The sequence below is a fragment of the Bradysia coprophila genome, assembly GCF_014529535.1.
Source record: "Bradysia coprophila strain Holo2 chromosome IV unlocalized genomic scaffold, BU_Bcop_v1 contig_144, whole genome shotgun sequence".
NCBI classification, from domain to species: domain Eukaryota; kingdom Metazoa; phylum Arthropoda; class Insecta; order Diptera; family Sciaridae; genus Bradysia; species Bradysia coprophila.
Genome location: NW_023503373.1, coordinates 417,714 through 444,914, shown reverse-complemented (window position 1 = coordinate 444,914; position 27,201 = coordinate 417,714). Strand labels below are relative to the sequence as shown.

At 32.0% G+C, this 27,201-nt stretch overlaps 1 protein-coding gene across 5 annotated transcripts in view; it reads right to left on the bottom strand.

Moving 5' to 3' along the window:
- LOC119071125 (disco-interacting protein 2) overlaps positions 1–19,025 on the bottom strand; it is a 78,269-nt gene extending 59,244 nt beyond the window's left edge. For 4 of the 5 annotated variants that reach the window (XM_037175791.1, XM_037175788.1, XM_037175789.1 and 1 more), the window contains exon 1: positions 18,696–19,024. In XM_037175791.1, the coding sequence (XP_037031686.1) occupies positions 18,696–18,777 (82 nt within the window). In that variant the 5' untranslated portion in view covers positions 18,778–19,024. Of the gene's footprint in view, positions 1–18,695 lie in introns of all 5 variants that reach the window. The other variant, XM_037175787.1, reaches the window with a different exon arrangement.
- Positions 19,026–27,201: the final 8,176 nt, after the last annotated feature.

Here is a 27,201-nt window from a genome sequence, read left to right as displayed (position 1 = left end):
TATTCTACGAAAAAAAAATAAAAACATTGAAAGCGGAAAGCTGAGAGGTGATGAGATATCATCTGTAATCGTCAACAACGAGTATAATAGACGTAGGAGCTCAGACTCTCTTTTACAGCAGCATAAAATTAACATACAGAAGTAAACGATTTTCCATCTAACACTAAACAATATTTTGATCAAAAGAAGTAACAGATTGTAATTGTTATATGGCGTATAGCGACATACGCTTCCCATTTATAAAGGTTGAACCGTTGAATGTTTGTGACAGTAAACTTAAAAGTTATTTTAAAGTTATAACAAGTGTTCAAAACTAGCGGCATGAAGTTCAAGTAAGCGTTCCGTTGTATTTTATTACTTTTTACCACAGAGACTTTCTTTTCCATGTTAAACAAGGCAAGTACAGTATTACTGCACTTCAACCATTCACACAATAATTATACATTTTATAATAGGAGCTTGGAGACTAGCTTTCTAGTAGATAAAATTAAGCTTTGAAAGGAATAATGAAAATATTTAAATTGTAAATGACTTCAAACAATTTTAAATTGTCATCTCGATTCTGATTACCGTAATATTACCGGCTAATGTTAGTTAATAATTAGTCAATAATTAACAATTTAGCGAGATTATTAATTTTGTAGAGACTGTAGTGATCTAAGTTGATTTACTTGACATCCGAGTATATTCATTGCAAACGATTTCTACTATACTGCGATATCTACTGCCATAGACAATGACAAAAAAAATCTTCTTATACTGTATTGACTTTGAACTTAAATGACTTTACATAACTCTTCTAATCAACTCAATACAGTCTCATATACATATTTATCAAATGTGTTAATGTAATCACAATATGTATAATAATCAAACTATCCACACATCCAACTGTTCACCAAACATTTTTTAAACCAGAAACACTAATTTTAATTGTTAAATATGAAAAAAGAAAAATTAAACCAATTTAATGTCCAATTTCAACCGAATAAGTAATGGTCAATGCGACTAAATTAGTTCTGAGGTCTAAATTTTGAATAGGTCTTTTTATTGTAGAGTTAAAGTGAAGATGAAAAAAAACCTGAACTCAACATTGTCAGTCATGTTCATTTTTATTTAAATACGATTCGACAATAAATTATAGAATATTATAGGTTTTCAAGAAGAGAGAAACAGATAAATTATGGATTTAGTGTTATTACGTGTGCTACTGCCGAGGTTTGAATATGTGTAAAATCCATTAACCGTATTATGTGTGTGTCTATAACATTATTATATTGTTAGGTAATACGAAGAATGTTGATTAATTGTATTTATCGAACGAGTTATAAATTGATGTGTTTCAATTTTTTGATCTACCATTAATTCATTCTTTATCTCGAAACACTATACACAGGTTCCATATATTTTGCAACACCAGTACCATTGCCTTAAGTAGTCTAATTGAAACTTTAAGATTGGATTTGATTAGTTTTTTCTTTCTCTCATAATAATGCGACTGCAGATTCGCATCAAAATGACCACCAGCTCGAAGTATATAATGACTCGTTCCGATAAAATAAAACTGTTACGACGGGTCGTTTTTGTTTCACAAATTTTTATCGACAAATAGTGGGAAGAGTTTCAAAGAGTTTATGTCCAGTAGTTCTAAAAACGCGTAAATTTACCGTTACAACTAAATGACATTCAACCGATTGATGACAATAATTACACAATATGTGCGTGATTCAAATGATAAACGAAAATAACATGGAAAAAAATAAAAACAAAACAAATAAAAATAATTATAAGTTAAAATAGACCGCAGCATATGTTTTGTTACGGTTGAGTATAGATAGAGGTTCGGTTTATAAATAAATAATAAATTGAATTGGTTTGGTAGTTACCTCATAATAATGTATTAATAGAAAACGTATTGGTTTGATGCTCTGATCTATACTGGACGGAACTGTTATTTTATAAATAATTTACTATACATAAGTCACGAGGGAGCATTGTAGCTGCTTGAAATAGAAACAACTTCTACTGTGCTGACTTGGTTGGATAACGGGATCATCTTGTTGAAGATGTTTAACCTTATTTAAAACAACACATATGATAAATCAGTTCGGCAATCACTTACAGAGTGAATCGCTATCAAAGGTATTTAATCGAAATATGGTTTCAAGACAACAAGAACATTCAAATAAATTAATAATTCATTTCTACTAATTGAATAATTGTGTGCTCTCCGGTACGAAAATCTTTGAAAAGTCGGTTTAAGGATAAATCACATACGACATCAATACATCGACAATAATGTTATAATAATACAGTGCTGCTATATGCTACAATAATGCGAAACTTGCATATCCACACAAACAGTTTGAAGAACATTTCGAAATATTTCAACAAGAGCAATATAAAATTCTATCGCAGCGTAATAAACCACATCCACATACATTTCGCATGGTTGAATAAATACTTAGTGAATGAATCGGTGTACCACTAAACGAGAAGGTACTTTATACCAATTTGATGAATTATATTTGGAAGTATAAACGATATATGCTACGAATAAAATGTTAGGGATGTCTTCATTCGTTTAAATATTTGAAATTCGACAATCTTGTACTCTACACCTTCTTATTCATGGTTCATTTGATGTCACATTACAAAGCAGCTATACGATACACAATGTTAAGGTTTCAACTATGAAACCATGAACGTGTTAAAAAGCTCTAGCTCTTAATTCACCGTACCCAACATTGCACTTGTCTTATTGTTTGTAAAACATATGAATGGTCATTAAAATTCGAAACACTTGACTGGCATATGAAACCAAAGTCTTTGTTGATTCTATAGCACATATTATATACGTTGGCTTATGCATTATGGTATAGAAAAACAACATAATAATGAACATCAACAACGATCGTTGATGTAACCATTCACAGCAATAGTACCATGTCTAGATCTGATGCTCCGCTCTCGTATAGCGACAAAAAAAGTGAATCTTTTTTATGTTGGAAACGCTATAATGGCAAATGAGATTTCAATGTGAAATGGATTAGTTGCCGTACGTATTTTTGTGGTGAGTGGAAGTAAATTGTAATCATATTTGGGGAGTTGTTTTACTGTTAGTTAATGTCTCAGTTGTTTATGTTGTCGATGTACAGGAAGATAATAAAAGATTTAATAGTTAAATGGAAAGCTTAGGGAATAACGAAGGTATTACGTACGTCGGGTAATAAAATAGTGATCACATATTTTCCGACGAAAATAGGGAAAAATACGACTTGAGTTATTATTATTTTAATACGCCATCATCGGAGCATAACCCTCACTTTGCATTTGGAAATATTTCGACTACGGCAACTGTTTGGTTAAGAGCACACGCCTTTCGAATAAGGATTTATTTATATAGAAAGAGAAACTGGAACAGAGTCATGTAAATCTGTTGTATAGGGTAAGCGTACCAACTCTTGAACAAGAATGAGTGTTTGGATAGCTATTGTTCTTTCATTCACAAACTTGTTTTCATGAATGAGAGAATAATAGGTGTCCGACGACTCATTATTGTCCGAGGGTTGGTACGTTTACCCTACTGTACATATTTCGATAAGACTTATTATACTCATTTCAGTGTTGAAATATGACTTTACGTCGAATATAACCACATAGGCTTAGATAGAGAATGCCTGCCTTCGCTGTTAAAAATTGTGGATTCAATCCACATTTCCATGTTAATTCTTTCAGAGGTTGATAGGATTCTAATTAATTTACTGGTCCTATAAACTTAATGTTTCACATTGAAGGGCTAAAAACATCGATAGTAATCGATAGCTTAGACAGACCATTGATTTAATTATTTAAGAAACTATTGTTGAACACTGAGCTTCTCAATGTCCATTACACGATAATTATTTGGCTAAAGCCAACAGAAACTAATTTTCTAATAGAAAAAGTGGCCGAATAAAATGCCTTTAATCAGAAGCATACCGATAAACGCAACCACGTAAGTATATATACCAGCGCGCACCGTATACACAAACAAAACAAGAAAATATATAACAAGAACCATTACGTGAGATGAAAAGACTAATTTATGTTTGTGCACTGATATGAGTTCATAGAACTTATTATTAGCGAATGAAAAAGAAAAACTTGTATTAACTCTCAGAGTATGAATATAATTCTTTCGTATGACTAAGTAAAGGAAAGAAGAAAAAAAAAGTTCGGAATAATGAACGTTACGCTATGGCTGTCGAGCGCGTTCGTTGCGCGTATAAAAATCATTTAGAAAATAACACTTATTATACATACAGACAGAGCGGAATAGTATACGCAATGTTCTGGTCTACGAAACTATTTCAACCGTTTTATATAACATACTACTTCATCATATGTGTCAATTCAATTAACCAACAATTTAAATTTTTCAGTTTTAATAGAACACTGAAGTAATTCTGCATTAGAATATTTAGTTGACAGATCATGCGCTCATGCCCCCGGTATAAGGAATTTAAAATTAGCAAATAAAATAAGAAAAAAAAATAATAAAATAAACGAAATTGATTTTGCATATTCTCTTTGATTGAAAAAGAATTCATAATAAATTGTGTCGGACGAAAATAGAGTTGTTATTGTACCATTTGCTCGTTCATTTAATTGGAATAAAAATTTTATTCCCAGCTCTAGGTAACAGTTTTTATAAATAACTTCATCTGCGAATGGTTCTCGCTTTGCAAATTAGGAGCGATGAAAGTTTATTTTTTAAATGTGGATCGTTTGTCACACGAAAGTGTCAGAGTAAGAAGCTTATTCTTTAGACACGAGACTATTCAATTCAACTCGTTGTTACATATTTTAACTAAAAGGTTGTACCATGTACCACAACATATTATGTGGATCATAAAGCTTTCCTATTCTAATGTTCACTTGAAGTTTTCTTTAAGTGAAAATAGACACTCACTGTGTTACCAAAATGGTGCAAAAATCTGTTATTTGTTTCTCCCACTGATATACAAACTCTTTTACTTCATTTGTTTGACCATACGTTTTGCTACATCCTCGTCGCGAACAGTCATTTCTCTCGTGTATCGTTTGATACGCAGTCAAAAGACTTCTTTCAATTAATATCGAAACATACCTGAAAAGAAAAGAAGACAAAATTAAATAGCTGTGTCTTGTACAAAAAAAACATCAACATAAAATGCACTTTGATAGTGCAGTGGCAGTCTTTAATGAAATTGTGATGCCGGGAGAAGAAAGTGCAAAAGATAATTAAATCAATTCGTCACAGAACTCAACAATAATCCACGCTTTTACATCACTTACACCACATGGACACAACATTGATACAACATCTTGTAATGAGATTAATGTGGAAAAGTGTGATATTTTAGTGGAAAAGTGTGGTATTGAGGTGGAAAAATGTGGTATGGGGAATGTATAATGATGGACTAAAACGCAACATTTTATGCAACAACCACACCATTCTTACAACAATAATCCATCTACTTTACATCAGTTAGACAACACCAACCCAACACTAAAACACACTAATACACCAACAAGTGTGGTAACAAAGTGGAAAAGTGTGGTATTAAGGTGGAGAATAGTGGTATAAGTGATGTAAAAACGATGGTCGAATATTTTAAAATTTATGCAACAACTTTACCACCCACACATTAGTTTTCCCTCGATTTTACATCAGTAAGACAACACTAACACCACTCCAATACAACCCAACACCTCTCTTGTACAACACTTTTACATCAAAAATACAACAATTATACATCAATTCCACTCAAAATTTATCAGATTGCCCATTATGGGACTGGTCGACACTCTCACAGACATAACTTAATTTCATGTCTACACAAGTACAATGCCATTAAAATGAGAAATGAATGAAAGCATATAACGATATAACCACAACCGGCAGATGGGCCGGTCGGCAAAGGTATTTTTCTTTTTATTTGTAGAAGTGAAATTACACTTTTTTTATGTGAGACGTCATATCGAGCAAGAAAATAGGCTGCAGGCCTTACATCAGCATATCGGTGCATGCCGTGCACCAATGTCAACATCTTTATAAAAACCGTTTCAAAAAAAAACTAATTTCGAGCAATCAAAATAATATCTACGCAAAGGAAGAGCAGAGAAACAAATAGTTTCTAGACAAACTAAGGAATTTTTTTTATTTTTTTCCTACTTAGCATCTTTATAAGAGTACAAGTTCAATCTAAATTTATGATAAACCTGATTTCTTCATAGTCAATGCAGCACATATAGTATGAGTTGATGCACACAAAATATCAGCTAAATTAAGAAGAGAAGAATATCTGCCCAAACCAATCTCAATAAAGTATTATAAACACACAGCAGTCTTCTACTGCAGTACAATATTTCTTCATTAATTCAATTTAAAATTATTCAAAATGAATTTATTCAATGTTTTGTTTAGTTTCCATTTCATTGCCGCACACTCCTCTTCTTTAATTTAATTTTTCATGTTGAGTTTATAAACACACAATTTCAACCGAATGATATAATCTAACGAGAAAAAAAAACCCATCAGTTTCAGGCTCATATATGAAACGTGAAATACACCCAGATCTAAAGACATAGAGTAAAACATGCATTCGCTTCAACATAGTTTCCGACATATATTTACCAATAATGCACACACGATTCCATGGTTTTCAACCAAATATAGGTCACAAAGCACATAAATATCGTGCAACAATCTATCGAAAACAGGACAGATCTAAATAACCCATTCAATAAACATTCCTATTTCATTCTGTGTAATATTTTGATCAATAAATGCAAGATTTTAAGCCGCAACCCAGTCAAACCTCCAATAGATATGTTCGAAATGGGGCATCATTATTTTGTAATCACGTTTCACCGGCATGCACCGTCGATGTATGATTAATGATATTCTAAATTTAGAAAATATTGTGGATCGCAATAGTCTACCACAGAGTAAAATGTCTTTTCACAAAACACCATTTTCTAAAAGGTTTTAGCCCGTGCCCGTACCACTGTACAAATGGTAATTATTTTGTGGCCGCAAGCAACACATGTTTGTCATTTGAAAAGCTTGTTTTGAATTACAGGTTTTGCATTAAATGCATTATGGACTCCGTTCGGATCAGTTTCTGGCAATTTGATTCATTCGGGCTAGCTTTGGATGAAATTGCATAAGAATTGATTAACTAAGAATAACGTTTGGAACCTCTAGGCTATTCAGCTGTTATCGACAACGAAGACAATGCCAGAGCTTAACTCTAATTCGTGTATATAGCAAAATGTATGTTGAAAGTAAAAGATTTTCTCTCTTTGATAATCCCAACATTTGCTGGTTATTTTGGTAAATGATGTAACGTATGGTTATACTTTGTTCAAAATATGTCTGGTTAAAATCGAAAAAAATATGTCTGGTTAAAATCGAAATCGGTCAAGTTTATCGTTGCCCAACAATATTTGCTAGTCAGTTTTTCAACATTTCACAATCTATTGGCATTTTAGCTGATATACTCTTTTCAGCACAAATTTATCATCTAAGTGACCCAAATTATGCTGACAATAATCTGGCATCCATTATTGGCATTTTGTATGGAGAGAATACTCTAAAAACAGTAAAAGAATCACTTCAAGGTTCCTGGCTCGCTTGCTATAACAACGTAATATAGTCGTTTCAGTATGATGATTCTAATAAAGATTATAGAATCAACCAAAATCTGTTACGGAATATAATATTTTATCCCTTATCTTCCATTGATCAATAGATTAGCAAAAAGCAATGCATTTGCAGCGTTTTCGTTATCTTTTATTTCTTGTAAATTTTCAACACTCAAAATTCTTCACTAAAAATATGACGTTGTCGGAAAATCTACTCAAAATAACGGAATTATATTCCACTAGCAAACCTCACCTAAGTCATTTTCTACGAAAAATCATTGGTCTGATAAGCTGATTCCAAGGACCGATGAGCTAACTACAATAAATTTGACTCATGGAGATAATTTATTGATGATATAACGGAAGAAAGTGTTCGTAGCAAACATTTAGCGAATAAAGCGAAATTAAATTTTGACATAAAAACAAGCACAATGACCCATACTTTGAATGTTTGAGACCGCAATGCAAAAGTTTTTAAAATTAACCGACAAAATATTGGAAAGTGACTCATGTTACGACTGTGTGTGCACACATATATCGACTTAACAGAATATTTTTTAGCTTGGGAAACTGGTTAAAAAAATGGTAATCCCTCTGTAAACCAAATATGCAGACTAAATTATCGTTGCGAAGAACTTTTATCGTCAATTCCTTTCGGATGATTCAATATTTTTTCCAAGTTCTGTGTAGTCGATATTTACGATTTGCATTGCTTTTTAGAAAACACAAAATGTTAACATCAAGTCACTACGAATGACTTCGGGAACAGAATTTATTATAGCCACTTAGAAGCTCCAATATGTCTGACAGCGATTATAGCAATACATACACTTGAATTCAAAGGAAGCATGAGTAGGGAAACATTGTTGCGTATTTTAATAAAAAAAAAGACTGTGGAACGAGATGTTTATTTAAAATTCAGACAAATTTATAGAATCATTTTCGGCACCTTACGATCAACGCGAACATGAATTTTGCATGAAATTAATTTTATGTTCCATAGATTCAATAATACTTTGCATGTTGTTGAAAATTGTTTAATGTACCGGAGACCCTCGCGGAAATAAAATCCAGTTTAACATACAGTCATGATACGTATCATGTTCCATATCTCAGTTTACGATATAAATGGAGCATACTTTTAAGCATGGAAATAAAAATTCTTTGGCTACCGTACAAAATATGAATCAATATCATTCCTGGGGGAACAGATAAAACTTGTGTCGTTTCATTGGGAGCTGTTTGTATACATATATGGAATGTATATGGTTCTATACACATCATCTAAACGTTACCATTAATATTAATATATAGGTTACATTGGGCTTTGACATAAACCATTTATGAATTCTCTTTCAAATTGGTATCTGCACAGAAAAAAAAAATGCAGAGAGAAGTTATCGATTCGGTTTACCTGGGACTGTATTAAAATGTCGAATCGGGACAATATTTAACTTTTGTATAAATTCAATCGAAATGGAGTTATCGAGTTACGGATAAAACCGACGCATACAAACTGTTTCGTAAGCTGATAAGACAGTGTCTTTATCAGAGTGGTGTTTATGTCGTAAAATATTTGATATTATCGATTTTTAGATATTCGACGAGAATGTTGTTCGAGCGTGTCCGTACGTGTGGTTCTTATCTCTGGTTATTTACTTAATCCTATCGATTGTTGGTCTTTTACGGGGACACATAAAAAATTCAAGAAAAGCCAGCATTATATTGTAAGTTCTTAAAATCTGTTGTTGAACATGAATGAGAGAACCAACTACACAGTTATCGCGAGCCTTATTTAACTATATTGAAATTTTACCAATTTTCTTAAACCTTTAAATCCACCAAACTGGGACGATTATTCGGAGGTACGTTTGTTTTCCGCTTGTAAAAGGTTAATCTCCAGTATCTACCTCGAAATCAACATTTGAACAAAACAGTCGCCGGAATACAATTCTAGCAACAGTCAAAACATAAATTTTCCGAAAAGAGCTCCATGGATACAGCTTCGTAGCACGTTAACTGAAGTGTTGGCCTCAGAGCTTATGCGGACAAACAAGGGGTTGGTTTTCTCGGGAAATCTCAGCCGAATCGGATTAGAATAATCGCACAGTAAACAGTAAACATTCGTTACAAAAGATTGTTTGCCATTCACGTCTATCGGCACGTTTCTATGTAATCAGCTGAGCATCATTCATAAACGACGCTCATAGTTTTCATCCACATAGCTTACATGAAGGTATCAGGTTATTCGGTTCACTATAAAGTTTGTTATACAAAGTACAGGCTGGGAATTTATGCTGTTTGGTATGATTGTGGGTTACAGGAAGTATTAAAAGCAGTTTAACCTGCGAATAAATGATTTTATCTCAACCATTTCACCAACACGTGTTACAAAGCGCTTATTTACCATTTTATTATAAACATAAAACAGTCAAAATACAAAGGAATTCTTTGAAACAGTTCATAAAGAAATCTGAATAACAACATCTAGTTGTTGGGTTGTTATGTGTATGAAAATGATATTTTAAGATCAAGACAGGTGCGCTTATATTATATAGGAGGATATTATGATGGTATACGTATATCGGTATACACACAATTGTTATGTATTATGTCTTATGGCCATTACGTTTAGCCATTCACTCTTTTCTATAAATTGAGCTTATGAATAGAATATTCAGTTTTGAGATAAATTCAAATAAAACGTCAATTACCACAATGACTATTCAAATGAGGAATATTGTATACGTAGAATATGGTTTGCTTTTGCGGTCAAAGACCAACATATTCAATTTGCATTTAAATAAAGTTATAATTTAGTGGACAGTATGTGGTCGTAAATGCTGCTGCTATCAGCCAGTGGTAGTGATAAATGAAAATTGTTAATTTCTTCCAATTTGGACACATTAACTTAGATGATATTTGTTTGCTGAAAGTAATTTGGTATAAAGTGCAGAAATTCCATGGGTTGTAAATTTTGAATTACAGACAAGTGGTACGCCGAAGCGAAATGACACACATTCGAAATTTCAGCTGTTTCTTTAACTTACGGTTCCTGAAAAAAGCAGCAGTAAATGTCAGACCATGTCTTCCATTTAAACAAAGATTATACGAAAACGGCAGGCGCCTGTTTTGAGCAATTTGCTTTAAAATTGTGTAACAATATCACCAAAACAGCTGATACCTCACAAGCATTTTAGCCAGCACAGCATGGCAGCTGAAACCAACATATGCAACAATTTAAAAGTCCATCATTTGCATGGTATAATTATGTATTGGCAGGAAGAAGAAACCTTCGTTTTAAATTTTACAATAGCTACGAAAGATACCTCAATGAATGAAAAGTCTGCACGGTTTATTTTGCTGTTTTATTATGGCTCTTCTTTCGGCAAAATTTATTTTAATACCTGCCCCATGCGAAAGTTGAACATTACATAGCAATTTGCTCCCTGCAAAAATGATCGATTACATGTGGAATATTTCGCATGTGGTAGGCAGTAAACAGAATACATAGGATGCTGCTACGTTCATTAAATTGGAAACAATTTTATGGTGCTCTCAAAATCACACGTGTGTTTTTGAGAAACTTTCTTCGGTAACTGTCTCTTGGCCAAGAGCATCGTACTTCAAGCAAAAGTGATAATGGTCGACAGCTGCCGAATAGAGTATTATTTTGTATTAAATATTTTATTAAAGTGTTTTCCAGATGTGTGACACACTGTCAATTTTCAGTAACCTATTTTGGATACCAGTTATGCTTGAAGTGCGTTGCCAAGAGTAATTGTAATTGTACTGAAGCTTATTGCTCAAAGTTTGTTTATATCACAAAATTCGTGTATTCATTGCTATAATGTCTCAATACATATTGAAATCAATGTAAAGATAACACAAAAGTAAACGGAAAAAATCGAAAACTTTGCATATTTCTTCGTATATAAACCCAATAATCACAAGGATGATACTCTGCCAATATTTACATTGTAGTAAATTAAAAGATTATAAAAGCAAATAACTTTCAAAAATCACCGAACGAAAAATGTGACGATTATTATATATGCGTTGGCTCAACATGGCTTAACAATTACGTTATGAACAAGTCACTGTATATTATAAAATATCTGACACTGTTCCGCTAATGATATGAGAGGAACAATAAAAAAAATATTTAATGACTCACGTTTGACAAAAGTTTTAACCTCAATTTTCATATAAATTTTTTGCTCGCTGCCATTAATTAAAGTCAATTTTCATACGCTGTTTAAATATCGTCTTCTTTTGCATAATTGAATTAATATTTCATTTGTCTAATGAAATGCTATAAGTGAGTGTCAAATCTACCTTGAGTGTTAATATTAAAAAGGCATACAGCGCGCTACACAAATGAAGTTTCAATTATTTGGAAGAGTATCGGTATTAATTTCGGCGATGATGATAAGAACCTTCACAGATACATTCGAATGTTCTTGTTGTATGTAATTATATCTATTTATTTTTGCTCGTTTTTCCTTGTGGTATTTACTTTTTCTTGAGTAAACATGACGTTTTTACGTGTTTTGTATTTTTTTTTTTATAAAAATGGTGTTCACTACACACAATCCACAAACCATTCACAGCGGATGGAAGCCATTAGCTGGAATAAATTTTTAAATTACACATAAAGTGAAGGTAAAGATTTTTTTTTTCGTTCTTCCTTTCTTTCGTTCCTAACGAAAACAGGTAAAAATTTGGTGTTTTCGTCGAAATTAAAAGTGTAATCTAATTTTATATTTGCGTAATGTTGTGGGTACATAGGCTACGCATATAATATACATACAGACACGAAACGGGTGTGGAAGAAAGTAAGAAAATCTTGTGGATAAAACGAAAATTGGATATACACTGGGATGATGAAATAACAAGTGGAAAAGAAAGTCGTCGTCAAGTGAAGTCTCGACGTAATCTAATTACATGAAGAACTAATAACACTAAGGGTTTGAGTTTAATGAAAAATTAAAATTTGACTTGAAATTGGTTTTTTCGTTGGTACCGGAAATTGGTAGCTCTGCATACCATTTATGGCACATTTCTTTTAATTGTTAAATCCACATTTTAAAGCGAACCGAATTGAAAAAAAAAAATACCAGACACGCTAGACCATACAGTCGAATAAAAATGCGTTTTGCGACTGATACAAATTTCATTTAAATATCAAATGAGCATACCATATTGTATGTATGTGTACAGAAGTGTATCACAGTAGAATCCTCAACCATGAAATTCGCATATGTCAGTGTCACTTTATATATCGCTTTCATTTAAAACGAGCACTTTTTTTTATCCGGAAGTCAATTAGGAAGGGTTTATAAAACCATAATTTGTTAATCAAACATGATATTCGATCGGAATGCTTTTTTTACTCAAAAATTTTCTATTTTTAGCATCGACCGGGAAAATGGTTTTATTTTTTTGACTGAATGGACATAGGCCTTTCACTACAGTAAAACACTTAAATGTTATGTCTGCACATAAAAGTAAAATCCATCAGTAGATCAAAATCGTTGATGAGTTAGCAGAAAAAGAGTTTTTAAAACTTTATCTCGCTTTACGATGTCGTTGAGACTAACAAGGCGTGTGTTTTGCGTCAAGACAAAACGAACATAGAAAAGGGAACTACAAGAAAATAAAGAAAAAAAACTCTTTTTGAGTCATTCCATATATTTTATACATTTCGAAATTGTGTACGCTTGAAACGCTAGACACGAATATGAATCGAGCGTTCCGCTTGAACAGAATATATGAAGCTTTTCATGCATTTTTCTTCTATTTTTTTTATATTTTTACTCTAGCATTCTCATTCTTCTGCTGCATTTTCGCATTTTTTTTAAACGGGACTGGCATGAAATTATGTTTATGTGCGGTACTAATTAGCGACATTGTACTTAAATGCATTGTTATGTGCTATGCAATGAAAATTTATACGGCCAACAGTGCTATAATTTGAGACAGGTTAAGTTCAGCACTCGAAATCCATTATTTTGAAATTTTATAACGAGAGTCTTGTTATTTTTTTCTGCTTTTCGCTTTTATATTCGCTTTCATATGCATGACAATTTTAAACATTTGTGAAACGCAGAAAGTATTCCGGATTTCTCTTATAAAAAAAGGTGAATTGTCAGAACTCCAGAACTCCTTTTCAGATAAATTACTTCGCGAAGAGGAAAAGTTAAGATGTCGCAGTAAAAGTGTATTATGAATTCGAGAGTTCGACACATCCCATTATATATATACTTTGACGAGCTCTACATCTACAGTCAACGTTTATCAGAAAGATATCACTCATCTTTAGAGTACATAATTTTGGCTCTTTTTATTAAATTTACCGTTTTCCACAGTTCAAAAGTTTTGGTATGAGAAAACATCTACAGAGATTTTTAGACTTCTTCCAGCCTGACATTTTGTACAACTCACACAAATTTACAGAGTGTCTGTATTCGATAAATTCGAAAATCTTTGAAAACCTCTCAAAAATTACTTCAACTCAGCACTGTTGAGTAAGCAGCAGCAGCTGCTTGAAAACTTTTTTTTCTTCGAAAACTCTACAGGAAGTCTTTAATATGACACTTTGGAATTATCTAACAACTTGATAAATTCTCCTCATTTGTGGAGTTACAGTTGCTAAGAGGTGGTCTCTTGCTAGGAAAAATGATCCTAAAATATTTGTTGCGTTTTTGTTACTAGCCCATACTGGACTTGAACGATTTTACTGACAGTGTCAGTCTGGCACAAATCTAGAAAAAAAGATTTCCGTCGATTTCATGTTTTCTCACAGCCACACATCTTTCCACCCTGAAAATTTTTTTAAAAGAAGCAAAATCGAGCCCACTCCCTATATCACCTTGGATATTTTATGCATAGACTTCCTCCGTATATTGACATCAACATTCTACATCTGCATTTCAAAATACTTTACAATCCAAGGGAAAAATAGTGTTCTTTGTCCAATCGAGCATTTATCGTACGGAATCTAATTCTATTTGAAAGTTCCTCATTGTATGCATTTGATTGGAAGATATGTAGGTAGGAAATACTACACCCGATTGATAAGTCGACAATTTCGGTTGATAATGACATTCTATGAATCAAGCACATCTATTTGATTGAATTAAATATTTTGTAATCGACAACGATTTGACAACGATTTTCCTGATTGCGACGATGTTACTTGTGTAAAATTTTTCATATTTTTCTTCCGATAAAATCGCTTTGACTCTTATCTACAAATACAATTAATGAAAGTACTTGATTGTTTGGATTTTAGTACAAACGTTTGACTCATTTACGGGAACGGTTTTTTTTAGCGAACCGAATACGACGCACTTATCTCTGTGCATGGCTTATATATTTATAGGACAGTAAATAAATAAACAAAAGTTAAATATTTTCAATGAATTGATTACGTCAAGCGTGTAATAAAAAAAAATCAACATTTCCAATTTTCATTAATTAAACAAGGCCGAGTTGAAGTACCTCAATGAAATGCGTTTATTTTCCCCACTTAAATGCGGATTATCGACCATAAATCAAAAGCTGTTATAAGCAATTGCGATGTGAAAATTAATAATTTCAGAGAAACGAGTACCTTTAACTGCATGGATTAGTTCTATCATTCTTGGCATTTTAACTTCAATTGTTGGACGAACACTTTGGTGAATTCTAGTGTTGCCAGCTTTGCAAAATGGTACATGAAAGAGTATCATAAAGAATCTATTTTCCGTATTCAGTGTACCATTACTTGAGGTGTAAATGGTCTACAAATAAGGCCGTCTCACAATTAGACCAACACGTAGCCAAAATATTTGTTTTTCCGAAATGGGAGCAAGCATCAAGTGCAAACAAAAGAGAAAAACGATATAACTCAATTTTCTGACTACTCAACCGGAATAAATAAACAAAAAATTAAACGATGTGAAATATGCATTATAAGTACACTTGACAATAATACACACAGACACGGCGCATTCAATAGATCCGACTAAAAATCCAACCATCATCCAATTAAATTAAGATGATGGAAAGATCAATTATATCAATAATGAGATACACACAGCCGAATGGAAAGTGTTGAAAATTTATTCATACACGAAATAAAAGCAGATATCTTTTCATCGTCGATTATGTGTGCTGTTATGTGTATATTTAACATAGACAAACAGATAAACAAAACACAAAAAAATAAAGCAACAGAATCTTCAACAATAATCATAGCGCGAACATTATCGATTTTATTGTTTGCTGATTTGTGATTTTTAACAGAAAAAAAAATCGCACACGTTTCAATCTCAATGTGAACATAATGCCTGGTGCGGCGTTACCAACACGTTATACAATAGAATAGTGTGTTAATAAGGTAAAATCAATCGAACACAGTGTAAATTTTATCGATAACAACGGCGAAAAAAAAAGAATTGTTCAACGAATGGAATATGACTTTTAGTCATACTACTGTACAAGACACATGCATGTATACAAGATAACATGACGTCATGGCAAAAGGTAATAAATAAAAAAAAATTGTAAAATATGATACGGGACAATATCTGTCGTGTGTGAATTAAAATTTATTGTCGATGAAACAAATAAATTTACATTTGAAAGATTAAACTGTCGAAGTTCGAAGTGTCGATGTTTTGTTTAAGGTACTCTTATAACAATGAACAGTTGTCTTCCCACCCAGTGAAATATTGTTAACGGAATTTCGAGTTGCATTTATAAGAAAGTCTCATCATCATGCCACTGTTTGTTTTAACTGAGTAAAATCCATATGTATTGAAAGGAAACAATACTAATGCCCGATAACGTACGGGATTCCATTATCTATGTAATTTGAATCGTTTCACCAAATCGTTAATAGGAAGGAAAAATGATTGTGGAATAGGATGCACATTAAAGGTATTGGTCGATACAAATATCAGCAAGTTATAAACAAGGATTTAAGGAGCTATATTTCATCGAATATTTTACACAAAATTCGATGAAATTTAACATTTCTTTTATGTAGTGTATTTGACAGAAACAGAAGCAGCTCCTGGATAAAATTTAAAGCTTAGTTTAGTTTAAAGATTGAGGGATCGTTGAGCTTTAGTTTTGTCAACTTAACAAGCAGTTGCGGATTAACCCATGGGACATTCGGTACCGTGCCCATGGCGCTGGAAATACTTCGCGCTGGAGAAACTCGTGCTCCATACGAATTTTTAATAATGTTCTCTAAAATACGTGCCATAAAATGCAAAGACAGAACATAATTGGCGCTGAATTTTTAAAATTTGGGAATGAATTTTTACATGCCAGTGGCGCTGAAAACCTTAATCCGCCCCTGTTTTCAAACATACGGAAATACATGAAAGACAAAATGAGTTTAACTTTGAACGGCAGAAGAACTTTAACTTTATAACACAACAGGACTTTAACTTCGTGGTTTCCAATTACAATGTTGAATGTAGAACAACTATAGTATGTGAATAAATCGGTCCCACATGTTCCTCTTAACTGAAGATACCCTGTTTTATCATGTAAGCGATGTTGAGACAACAAAGAGTCGTGGAAAAATGTACGATTGATCTCCCTAGATGAACAACAATAACGTCACACCATCGCAACCTTTCCATGTCGTCGTTTGTACAGGATAAAAATTTATATGTTTCGTAGTTTCCTTTAGTTTTATATACAGCAAATCTAATGTTGGAATTGCAACCTCAAGGGTTTGTCTATGTCTCTGCTCTGAAATCCGTAAATGCTTCAGAAGCGGGAAAAAGTAGTTTTGTTATCATTTACTCAATATTTGTTTAGTTAGTGCAATTGCAATGTTTTCGTCTAGGGAAACACTTGTCACAAAATACAAGCCAACAAATTCACTATTCACTAAATTATCAATGCAGCCGTTGCCCTCGAAAGTAGCCTTGCTACAAGCTCTACGGAAGTTAATGAAAATTCCTAGTTATGCAAATTTTTCTATTACACGTTCTCTGTATCAACAACATGTTTGTGACATGACTATTTTAGGCAATTTTCACAATCCCTATACTCTAAACGGCCTGAATATATAAATGACAAAATGAAGCGTAATGTGAATGTAGAAACGATTATGCAATGTTGAACCTAAAAGCTTAGAATATTTTTGAAACAAAATGAAAGCGAAATCTAGAAATTCAAAACAATTGTTGAGAGAAGCGAAACTTCAGTAAAGACTCAAGGAGGTAAATATACTTAAATCAACGAATCTTCTATTCCTAAGCGTTTAGATAAAATCGATAGAGACAACTCCTTTAATTTAAATCGGCTAAACCTAAGCATAACCACTAAGCAAACAGAAACAAGTCAAACGCCCTAAAATAATAAATGAGAAAAAAATATATCAAAAAATCAATAAACTCTCATGTGTTCTTTTCACCGGTTTCCCATCCACACACAGTGGAAATTGTTCATTGTTTTCATAAAACGACGGTCGATTCGACATTGCGTAAAGTGTTTTATTTAGAGTTCATGCGTTTCTAATGTGCCTGATGTAGAGGTAAATAGCTAGGTGACTGCATATGAAACGCCGCCTGGTCCGATTAGCTCTGGTTAAGTATGCACTTTTGTGGGCAAATAATGAGGTATGATATTTGCTTAAAGCCAATCTTAAGTTTAGTTACCTCTCATAAATGTATAGGAGTAGATGAATCAGTGACATGAGTGGTATCACTGATTTATTTTTAGTAAATTCAAATGCATAAACAAAACACCTAATGTTATGTCTCCGAGAATTAAAAAACAAAAGGTTCGAGTTGAGTGAATCATATTACGAAAAGCTTCATTCAATTTATGCGAATCAAAACAAAAATCAAATCTTTGAAAAATATCGATCCGTCTATCAAAGTGCATTTCCCATATTATAATGGTAAAATTAAACACTCAAAATCATAATCCACACGCAATATTTAAGTGGTGTTCAAGTAGCGAGAGTGAGACGAAATATTTCCCCATTTTGATATTCAAAACTTTACCTTCTGATAATTCCAAGTCCAACTCCGCGAGTTTTTCTCGAATATCTTCAGACAGGCTGGACAAATCCACTAGTAAATCCATTGTAATGTACACTTTCTCACACAAAAACACTAATCGAAATTGTCATTATTTAATTCACTGTAAACGCCACTGAATTTTCGTGTTGTTTCAATTCAATTTTTATTTTCTTTGCTTCTTTTTTGCAATACACATACACAAATTTATTGAAAGAAACTGTGGAAAATGTTGGCACTTAGATTCAATTTTTCCGTAAATCGTTTTATCACTCACCGATTCGATTCACTATGCAAACTGACTGAGTCTGAAATTCAGAAGTCAAATTGATTCATAAATTGAATCCATCTCCAAGTGTCAATCCTGGAATTCGTCTCCTAAACTCTACACTATTTTGTATGCCAAACGAATGCGAAAAGTTTTTTCAACTTTCAAGTTATATTCAAGTGGCCATATTTGGTTAGTAATCAGAAATTTAATTAAGTTAATCAGTTAATTTGTAAATTCATTTTTCTGTTAATAACCAATGAAATATTTAATTCTTCAAAAGTCACTCTTAGTTTTGTGGAGAGATACACGCCATATTTTTGTCGTTGATTCATTTCACCACCAGATAGCGGTGTAAGTAATTTGTTAGCCGCGAGTTTTGTTTTGTCTAGGAGCCACATATCATTTTCGTCTTTCATTCTTGATTCGGTATTTATAGCTTTACGGTGACACTTGAATTGCGGCTCAGAATTGAATGAATGACTTTTAATTCAACAGACAAAAAATAAACATCTCTTTGCGAATGAGGGCAATTCATAATTTGAATTAATTTTAAAAAAATTGCTGAGGGCCTCTAAAGCAAAGTATATAAATACTGAAGGTAATGCAATACCTCAGCGGATCAGAAAAAATACGGATATTGTTAGGGAACTAAGTTTCGTTACGTTGCACACTCGTTTGCGTCAATTTGCAGCTAGCATAGCGGTGAGGTGAATAGGTTTGTTCCAAGTAACTTTAAACACGAATTTTGACTGACCGAACGAACACAGTTTCATGCACAGAGATCGGTTTTCAAATGAATATTGATGAGGTTATGTCTCTATGGATGAAATTTGACAATTCGTATGACCTTGGAACAGACCTATTGGATTCCAAAAAAACTTATCAGGTGCAACAACATTAGTCACAAGAAAATTTGATGATGGCAACATTACAAAAATGAATTCACCGGACACCAAAGTTTCTCAGATGGTTCTCAGCTACGGACGTTACGCAAATTCAACTTTCATAATATCGCCAGAATTGCTTTATGTAAACAAACCTCGTTACTGTCCAATCCAAGGTATATAAACAAGTGCATCCGTGACGTTTGGCGTAGTAATATTGCTGGAACTGCGTTGGTTAGTATTGAGTCTTGGCATATTTTGCAATAAGTTTGTTCCAAGTAATTGTAAACACGGTTTTTCACTGGCCTAACGAACCAAAGGTAAATAAACATACTGAAGGTAACATAAATCCGCAATAACACACGAACTACTTTCGGCTGAATATAATTTTTATAATGTTGGACACAAGTGTAATTCATTTTGTTATGTTCCAACAACAATATTATGTTAAATGTCACATAACAAATCTTATATTCCAAAGAAAATTGGGGTTCGTATTCCCTACCTTCAGTATGTTTATATATACCTTGGAACGAACACGATTTCATCCATCATATTGATGAGGTTATGTTTCTATGGATGAAATTTGACAGTAGTTTGACAATTTACGCCGTAAGGGCGGTCGAAATTCAAAATGGAAAGTGCGGAGGTCTTTCTAACGTAGCGTCATTTTCATACAATGAAGCGTTGAAATGTATTTTTCGGTTCACTTTTTCATCGAAGCGTTCACTTAAAATTCAAATTTTAGGCACACTTACGGAGTGAATTCGAATGGCATAGATTAAGATTGGTTCACCTAATATGTGTCCATTACGTAGGTGGAAGCACGGGGTTTCGGGGGGTTTCGAACATTTAGTTTTTTTATGTTGCAGATATTGCAGTGTCAAATTCTGTCCAAGATGTGACATATTTGCAAGGTATTGGCCTTTTTCACAAAGTATAATCAGCGTAACCTTCGTAAAAACAATCTTGAATCTGACAAGAGCATGTGTGCCAACGTGTGAAAAACAAATGTTCAAAACCCACTGCTGAACCGTGGCGATCCGCTTGTCAAACGGACAGTACATAAACAAATTCCATCACCTATTGGAAGAGACTTATCTAAAAAATTGAATTTAAAACGTTATAAACCAACATTATAAAAATTATATTCACCCGAAACTTTCGCATGATTTTGCGATTTACATTACCTTCAGTCGTGCGCTTCCATTAAGGCAAAGTTGAGAACAAGATTTTTCGAACAAGATTTTTCGAACAAGATTTTTCGAACAAGATTTTTCGAACAAAGATATTTCATCTCACCGTAATGAATACTTTTACATTCGTTGCCTCGCTCGATGTCGACCCCATTATTGGTGATGCCCTTTTCGATAACGTAAAGATTCTGGTGGAAAGTTATCATCAAAATCCGGTATTTAGAAAACATCCAAATGTATGCTTTTCAGCAAAGCATCCATGCCTCTTAAACTGATAATGTTGTCTGTCAATCAAATTTCACACACAGCTTGATGGTCTGCTAGACCCCGCCGCTCGCTTCGCTTTGTAAAATAGACTCAATTTGTTTGGTTTTTTTAAATACTTTTATTGACAATATTCCAGATTACATTTAATAATTATAATTTTAATTAATGTTCAAGCTCACACTTATATTCTATTGTTTTGTTTTCAAATTTTGTTTGTTGTTGTAAAAAATAAAATTAATAAAAAATATTGGGAAACGAGAGGGTGGAAATTTTCTCGGAAATGATTGTGAAATGCACGTGAGTATCGTACAAGAAATTTCGTTCTGACAATTTTTCGCATTTTTTTTTCTTTCTTTGAAATGAGTAAAATGTTCTATTGACTACAATTTATTAATATTTTTTTATTTATTCGGTAAATTAGTTTTTTTTCTTGGTTGTAGATTTATGAGCTAAAGTATTTTTTTTGTTTAATCTTATTTAATGGTATTCATTCACACAAAATTGATCGACTTTATAATAAGTCGTTCATTTTGCTTAATAATTTTATTTCATTAAATATTTTTATGAGTTTTTTTTCTTGTTTTAATTATCATTTTAATTATTATAATTACTTTACTTTTTGAAACATCTAAAAAAGTTGGTTTTAATAATTTTTATCTATTTTTTTACTTAAATTTGAGTTTATTTCCTTTTTTGTTACTTTCAATATTTTTTTTAGATCAAAATCAGTTTTGGATGCCACCATTTTCTTCTTCTATTTTCTACGCTTAGATCATTTTTAGACTCATTTAAAGTTGAGCAATCTTTTGTCAAATAAAAACTTTTTCTGTGCCTAATCATTGTTAGGTTTTACGCGTTTCTGATTCTAAACGTTCGATTATTTTTGTTGTCGAGTTCGGATAAGAAAAATTCAGCTAAATCATGATCAAATATGTCGTATAGCAAATATTTTAATGGATTTTTTTTCTGTAACAATATATTTTTTTGATTTACATAAATTTAAGTTAGCAAATAAGAATAAGTTAAGTTTTCAATTTAATTCAATTTTTTTAATAATTTCATATCAATAGAGTTAATTTATCAATTTTTTTTATATAATTATTTACAGCAAACAATTTCTTTTTTCTTTTTAACAAATTAAATTTATTCTCGTTTTCCTTTAATTTATACTCATTTTCACCTTCTGTCTTTTGTTCCGTACAATATTTATTTGAATGTGTGTATGTTCACATTTCCTCCACTCGTTCACGATGTTTATTTATATCTGTGTCTGCATTTTTGTTTTTAAAATAAAAACTCAAGAAAAAATTTGTTTCCAAATTGATAGAGGCAAGCAAATTTAAATGTAAGAAGTTAATTTGTTTGATTTGATGCTATTCAAGACTATTACTAAAATTTCATTCAAGCCCATTTATGCATTTCCTTTGGTTTGTAAACATTTTTCAATCAGTTGCAACCTCATCTAATCGTTTTCATCTCCACACAGACATTATCCTTTCACAGACGACATGCATATCACATGATTGTAATGTTATCAAATCGGTTCATCCAAAATGCTGGACGTACTTTTGAAATATTGTGACAAAATCTTGTACTTCAATTTTTGACATGCATTTTCGTATAAGACCATTATCACGAGTAAATCGCTTAGTTTTGCCACCGCTGTCGAAAACAGATGACAATGTTACTTTCGAAACTATATTAAAAATTGCGAATCTTCTTGAGAGTAATTATTTATCACTTAGAAGAAATTTTGGATCTCCGAATTTCGATCTGGATAAAAACCTCCCATTTTAGAGTTAGTGACACAGTATTACGATGATTAATCATGGATTTTAAAGAAATTGTCGTTGATACTAGTAAAGTTAAGAATTTTTCATTAAAATTCCTTTTTACGGACATTAATTTCTGATCGTACTTATCGTCGTTTTGAAAATCAGTGAAACGTTAGTTTGGCAAGCAATGTAGATTTCAGTTTCGATTTCATTCACCTTCACGGACGGTAAAATGTCAGTATTATTATCGCATCTGTTATTTTACTGGGTAATAGTATATTACTTCCGAGGTTCCAAGTTGTTTATTTGATAAGTGGGGTGTTACAGCCCGACCCGAAGGGGAGGTCTGTATTCCCCACTTGTCAAATAACAACTTGGAACCTCGTAAGTACAATGTTTTACGTGATTAGGCAATGTAATTGAAAATGAAACATGCCGTAACACGTAACAGCACGACAGAGTAAAGTTAACCAGGCAGGAGCGCTTGTTTGACTAGGGACCTGAATAATCTAGTAGCCCTTGATATTTTGCGAATAAAATTTTTCAATTTATGTCAGTGTTCATTTGAGTTCATTTTCATCCCATGTATTAGGTCCCTTATTTGACGTTTCGAAAATGAACCGCTCCTGCCTGGTTTATTTTACTCTGCCGTGGTAACAGATTTTTATTTTGACAAATGTGACAGCTGTAGCCGAAGGCGAGGTATGCAGATCTTCAAACCATTACGTAGTATATTTTACTCGCGTAGATCTCTTTTCCTTGAAGGAAAACATGTTGCATAGTCGTCCGTGGAAGATTGATCCGTTGGATCCTTTTCTTTGAAAATAGTTGTTCTTTAGGGAATTCGAAACGCTTGCATCTTCCACACTTGAATTGTTAATTTACTTTAAATGCCTTCTGTGCGTATTTTTCATAGAACAATAATTACTATACCTATCTAGCTTTGGTATATTTCAAACATACAAACATTGTTCAATCTTTCACAAATACTGAGCGAAATACAAAGAGTAGACGTGTGCTATAATCAAATTCGTTAGTTCTACTGTAAGCAACAATAATCGATGCATTGAACTATCGAACTCCTTCGGACATTATTAGATTTTTGGCTGAGCTTCAACCTTTTACAAACAGCAAGCATGCAGCTAATCGCTTATTTTTGAAAATGTTTTTCGTAACAGGTGACTTGCCGTTTCTAAAAGGTTAGTGTTGCCTTTGTGTTGCCGTTTTGCGTTGAGTCTCTATCTCTACTCTCTGATTTACTGATACCTTCATTTCGTGTTCACTCAAACTTTCAAAATTACACCCTTTACCTCTGCCAATTTTTAAAAAAATGTTTATTCGTTAATTTTCTAGTATTTCATTAATTATTTTACTCAAAAAGTCCTACAAATATAAGTGCTTGTGCCATTTGTTGTTGTTCTTGTTTCTTTCTTTCAAGAAATGGTTTATCATTTGATATCGTTTCATTGTTAAAATTTATGTTTTCTTTATAAAAAATTGTTTTACAAAAACCTTGGCACAATAATAATGTTTCACTTCATAATTTTTGTTCTTAAAAGTTGTCCTTTTTTGGGTTTTTTTAAAAAAATTGTTTAGAAAAGTGTAAAAATTACATAAAAAATGTTTTTTCTTTCTTTCTTGTTATGTCTTGTTTCAGTGTTAAATACTCCTTATTGGTCGTAAAATGTAGCAAATTAAATTGAATGTTTCAAATAAAAATGTGTCAAGCAAAAGTGCTCATGAGTTTGATGAATTTACGATTGCCATTGATTTGACTCATATACTTGCCATTGATGTACGCATCAGGATATAATATGAAACTCTATGAAACTCTAACATTGGATAGGAAATAAATGGATAAAAGCTTCATCAATTCTAATATCACATTTTAAAATGAAGCACATAGTTTTAACGGTACAGTCAATTTTACCAAAGTACTGCATTGGATTGGGAATAATGAAGAATTCATTCATTGCTCTAGTACTTACTCAATTACCTTACGATTTAATCTAAAACGGCAAGTTAAACAGCTATGGAACGACTTATTAATCTGTAAATCTTTCACTTCTCTTGTTTTAAGTATCAAACACTAGGCTACCAAATCTTTTACTTCTTTAATTTACTATACGTGTTGCTATGTAAGAGAACTCTAGAATGAGCTCATCGTTATTTTCATCTTCGTTGTCGATAACACATGACTAGCCGTTTCTTAAAGATGCTCCTTTTTCGTTTTTGTAGGTCTATAGTGACTGAGGCAGAATCACATTAGAGAGATGCCGTCAAATTTCTGACTTATACAAGAAACAATTGAATGATTTGGAGTGTATTTCTATAGTTCAGATCGTGGTTGAGATATATTAGCAGCAAATTGTGTTTCTAAATTTCAATTAATTTGTTTCTCGTTTTTCAAGAAGTCGTGGTACAAATACATATCTTATCATAGACATTCTCCTAAATTCTACAGTAAGATTAAATGATCGATAGAATGGTGTTAGTTGAGGATGAGGATTGGCTGTGGTTGTATTTTGTCAATTTACTCCTCACATGATAAGGTTGGAACAATGACAATACTAAAACATCGGATGTTTCTCACTCCAATCTCATAGCCGTAGTAGCAGGGACAATTTTTGGGAAAGCGTTTTCCCATATTTTCTTCAATTTTCCTAGCATTTCCTCTGTTTTCCTTAATTTTTCTAAAAAAAATATTTTTAGGAAAATTCGCAACATTTGAGGAAAGTTTCGGGAAATGTGGGAAAGTTTAAGAAAATGAGGGAAAATGTTCTTACAAAAACCGTCTATGCGTAGTCACTTTTCATTTATTCTTCTTTGAGACAAACTTTTGAGTGAAATTAATTTTCATATTTGTTGCGTTTATCGTAAAATATTTGACGATCTTCACCTTAATCAGCCATAGCAACATTTTTTTAAAGCTCAATTTTAACGCACGCAATGATGTCTATGCTGTGACCTGATGTACACATTTTTATTTACCTCAAATGGTTGGATAAAAAAATGGATGATGTAAAAATAAATAAATGAACAAAATACGAAATCATAAAAACAAGTCGTTTATTTTATAAAATGTTTTTTTTTTGTTGTTGTTGTTTTTCATATACAGAAATCTTAAAAAACTAAAAATAAAAAATAATAAAACTAAAAAATACAATGAATTTTTATCTGTCAGACTTAACTTGTTTTCAATTGAAAAAAAATGTTTTTTTTTTTTAGTTTTTTATTTAATTTATATTTTCAAATCGATTCGATAATTATAGTTTTTAGTTTGGTTATTTGTATGATTTTTTAAAGAAACAAAAAAATTAAATTAAATAAAAATACGAAAGAAGAGATTTGACAGGGGGGAAAAATGAACGAAAAAAAAACTAAAAGAGAAACGGGAGGGAAGGTGGAAATAAAATTGTATAAATTCTAAACGGCTATGCGAATAAAAATTGTTTTTGAATGCTACAAAATACAAATACTAAAAATTGTGTTTCGTTTCTAAACTAAAAAAAATTGTTAAAGTTTTCTTCATTTAAACTTATTTAAATTTCTTGTAAGAATGTATTTTCGTCAAAATGGTTTCACTTTTTTTATTAATTATTTTTGTTTGCATGAAGTGCTTACTCTCTCAACATTATTTTATTATCTTAAAGTTTATTGTAAATTATAGATTGTTGTGTATTTATAATAATATTTCTTATGAATGTTCTTGTATGCGTTTTGTTTATCAATTTAATGTTTTTCTTTTGTTCTTCTTCTTTTAATATATTTTATACAAATTATATTATACTAAAAATATAAAAAAAAAATTATTTCAGTAAAATACAAAAAAATTTTCTCTCTTTTTGTTCTGATTTGATTCTTCAACCAATTTCTGTTTCGATTAATTTTTTCGTAAACATTCGATTCGTGAAGAATTTCTTTCAGCATCAAAATAATATTGCTGATAATTTGATGATTTGTTTTTCAATTACCTCAAATCTCGTAAAAAATATGATAAAATGCTGCTGTTGATGTATATATGATGTTTTATAATAAAAGAAAATTGTTCGGTTTTTAAGCAATCCATTTTTGTTCGTTAAAAAATAACTTTCTTCA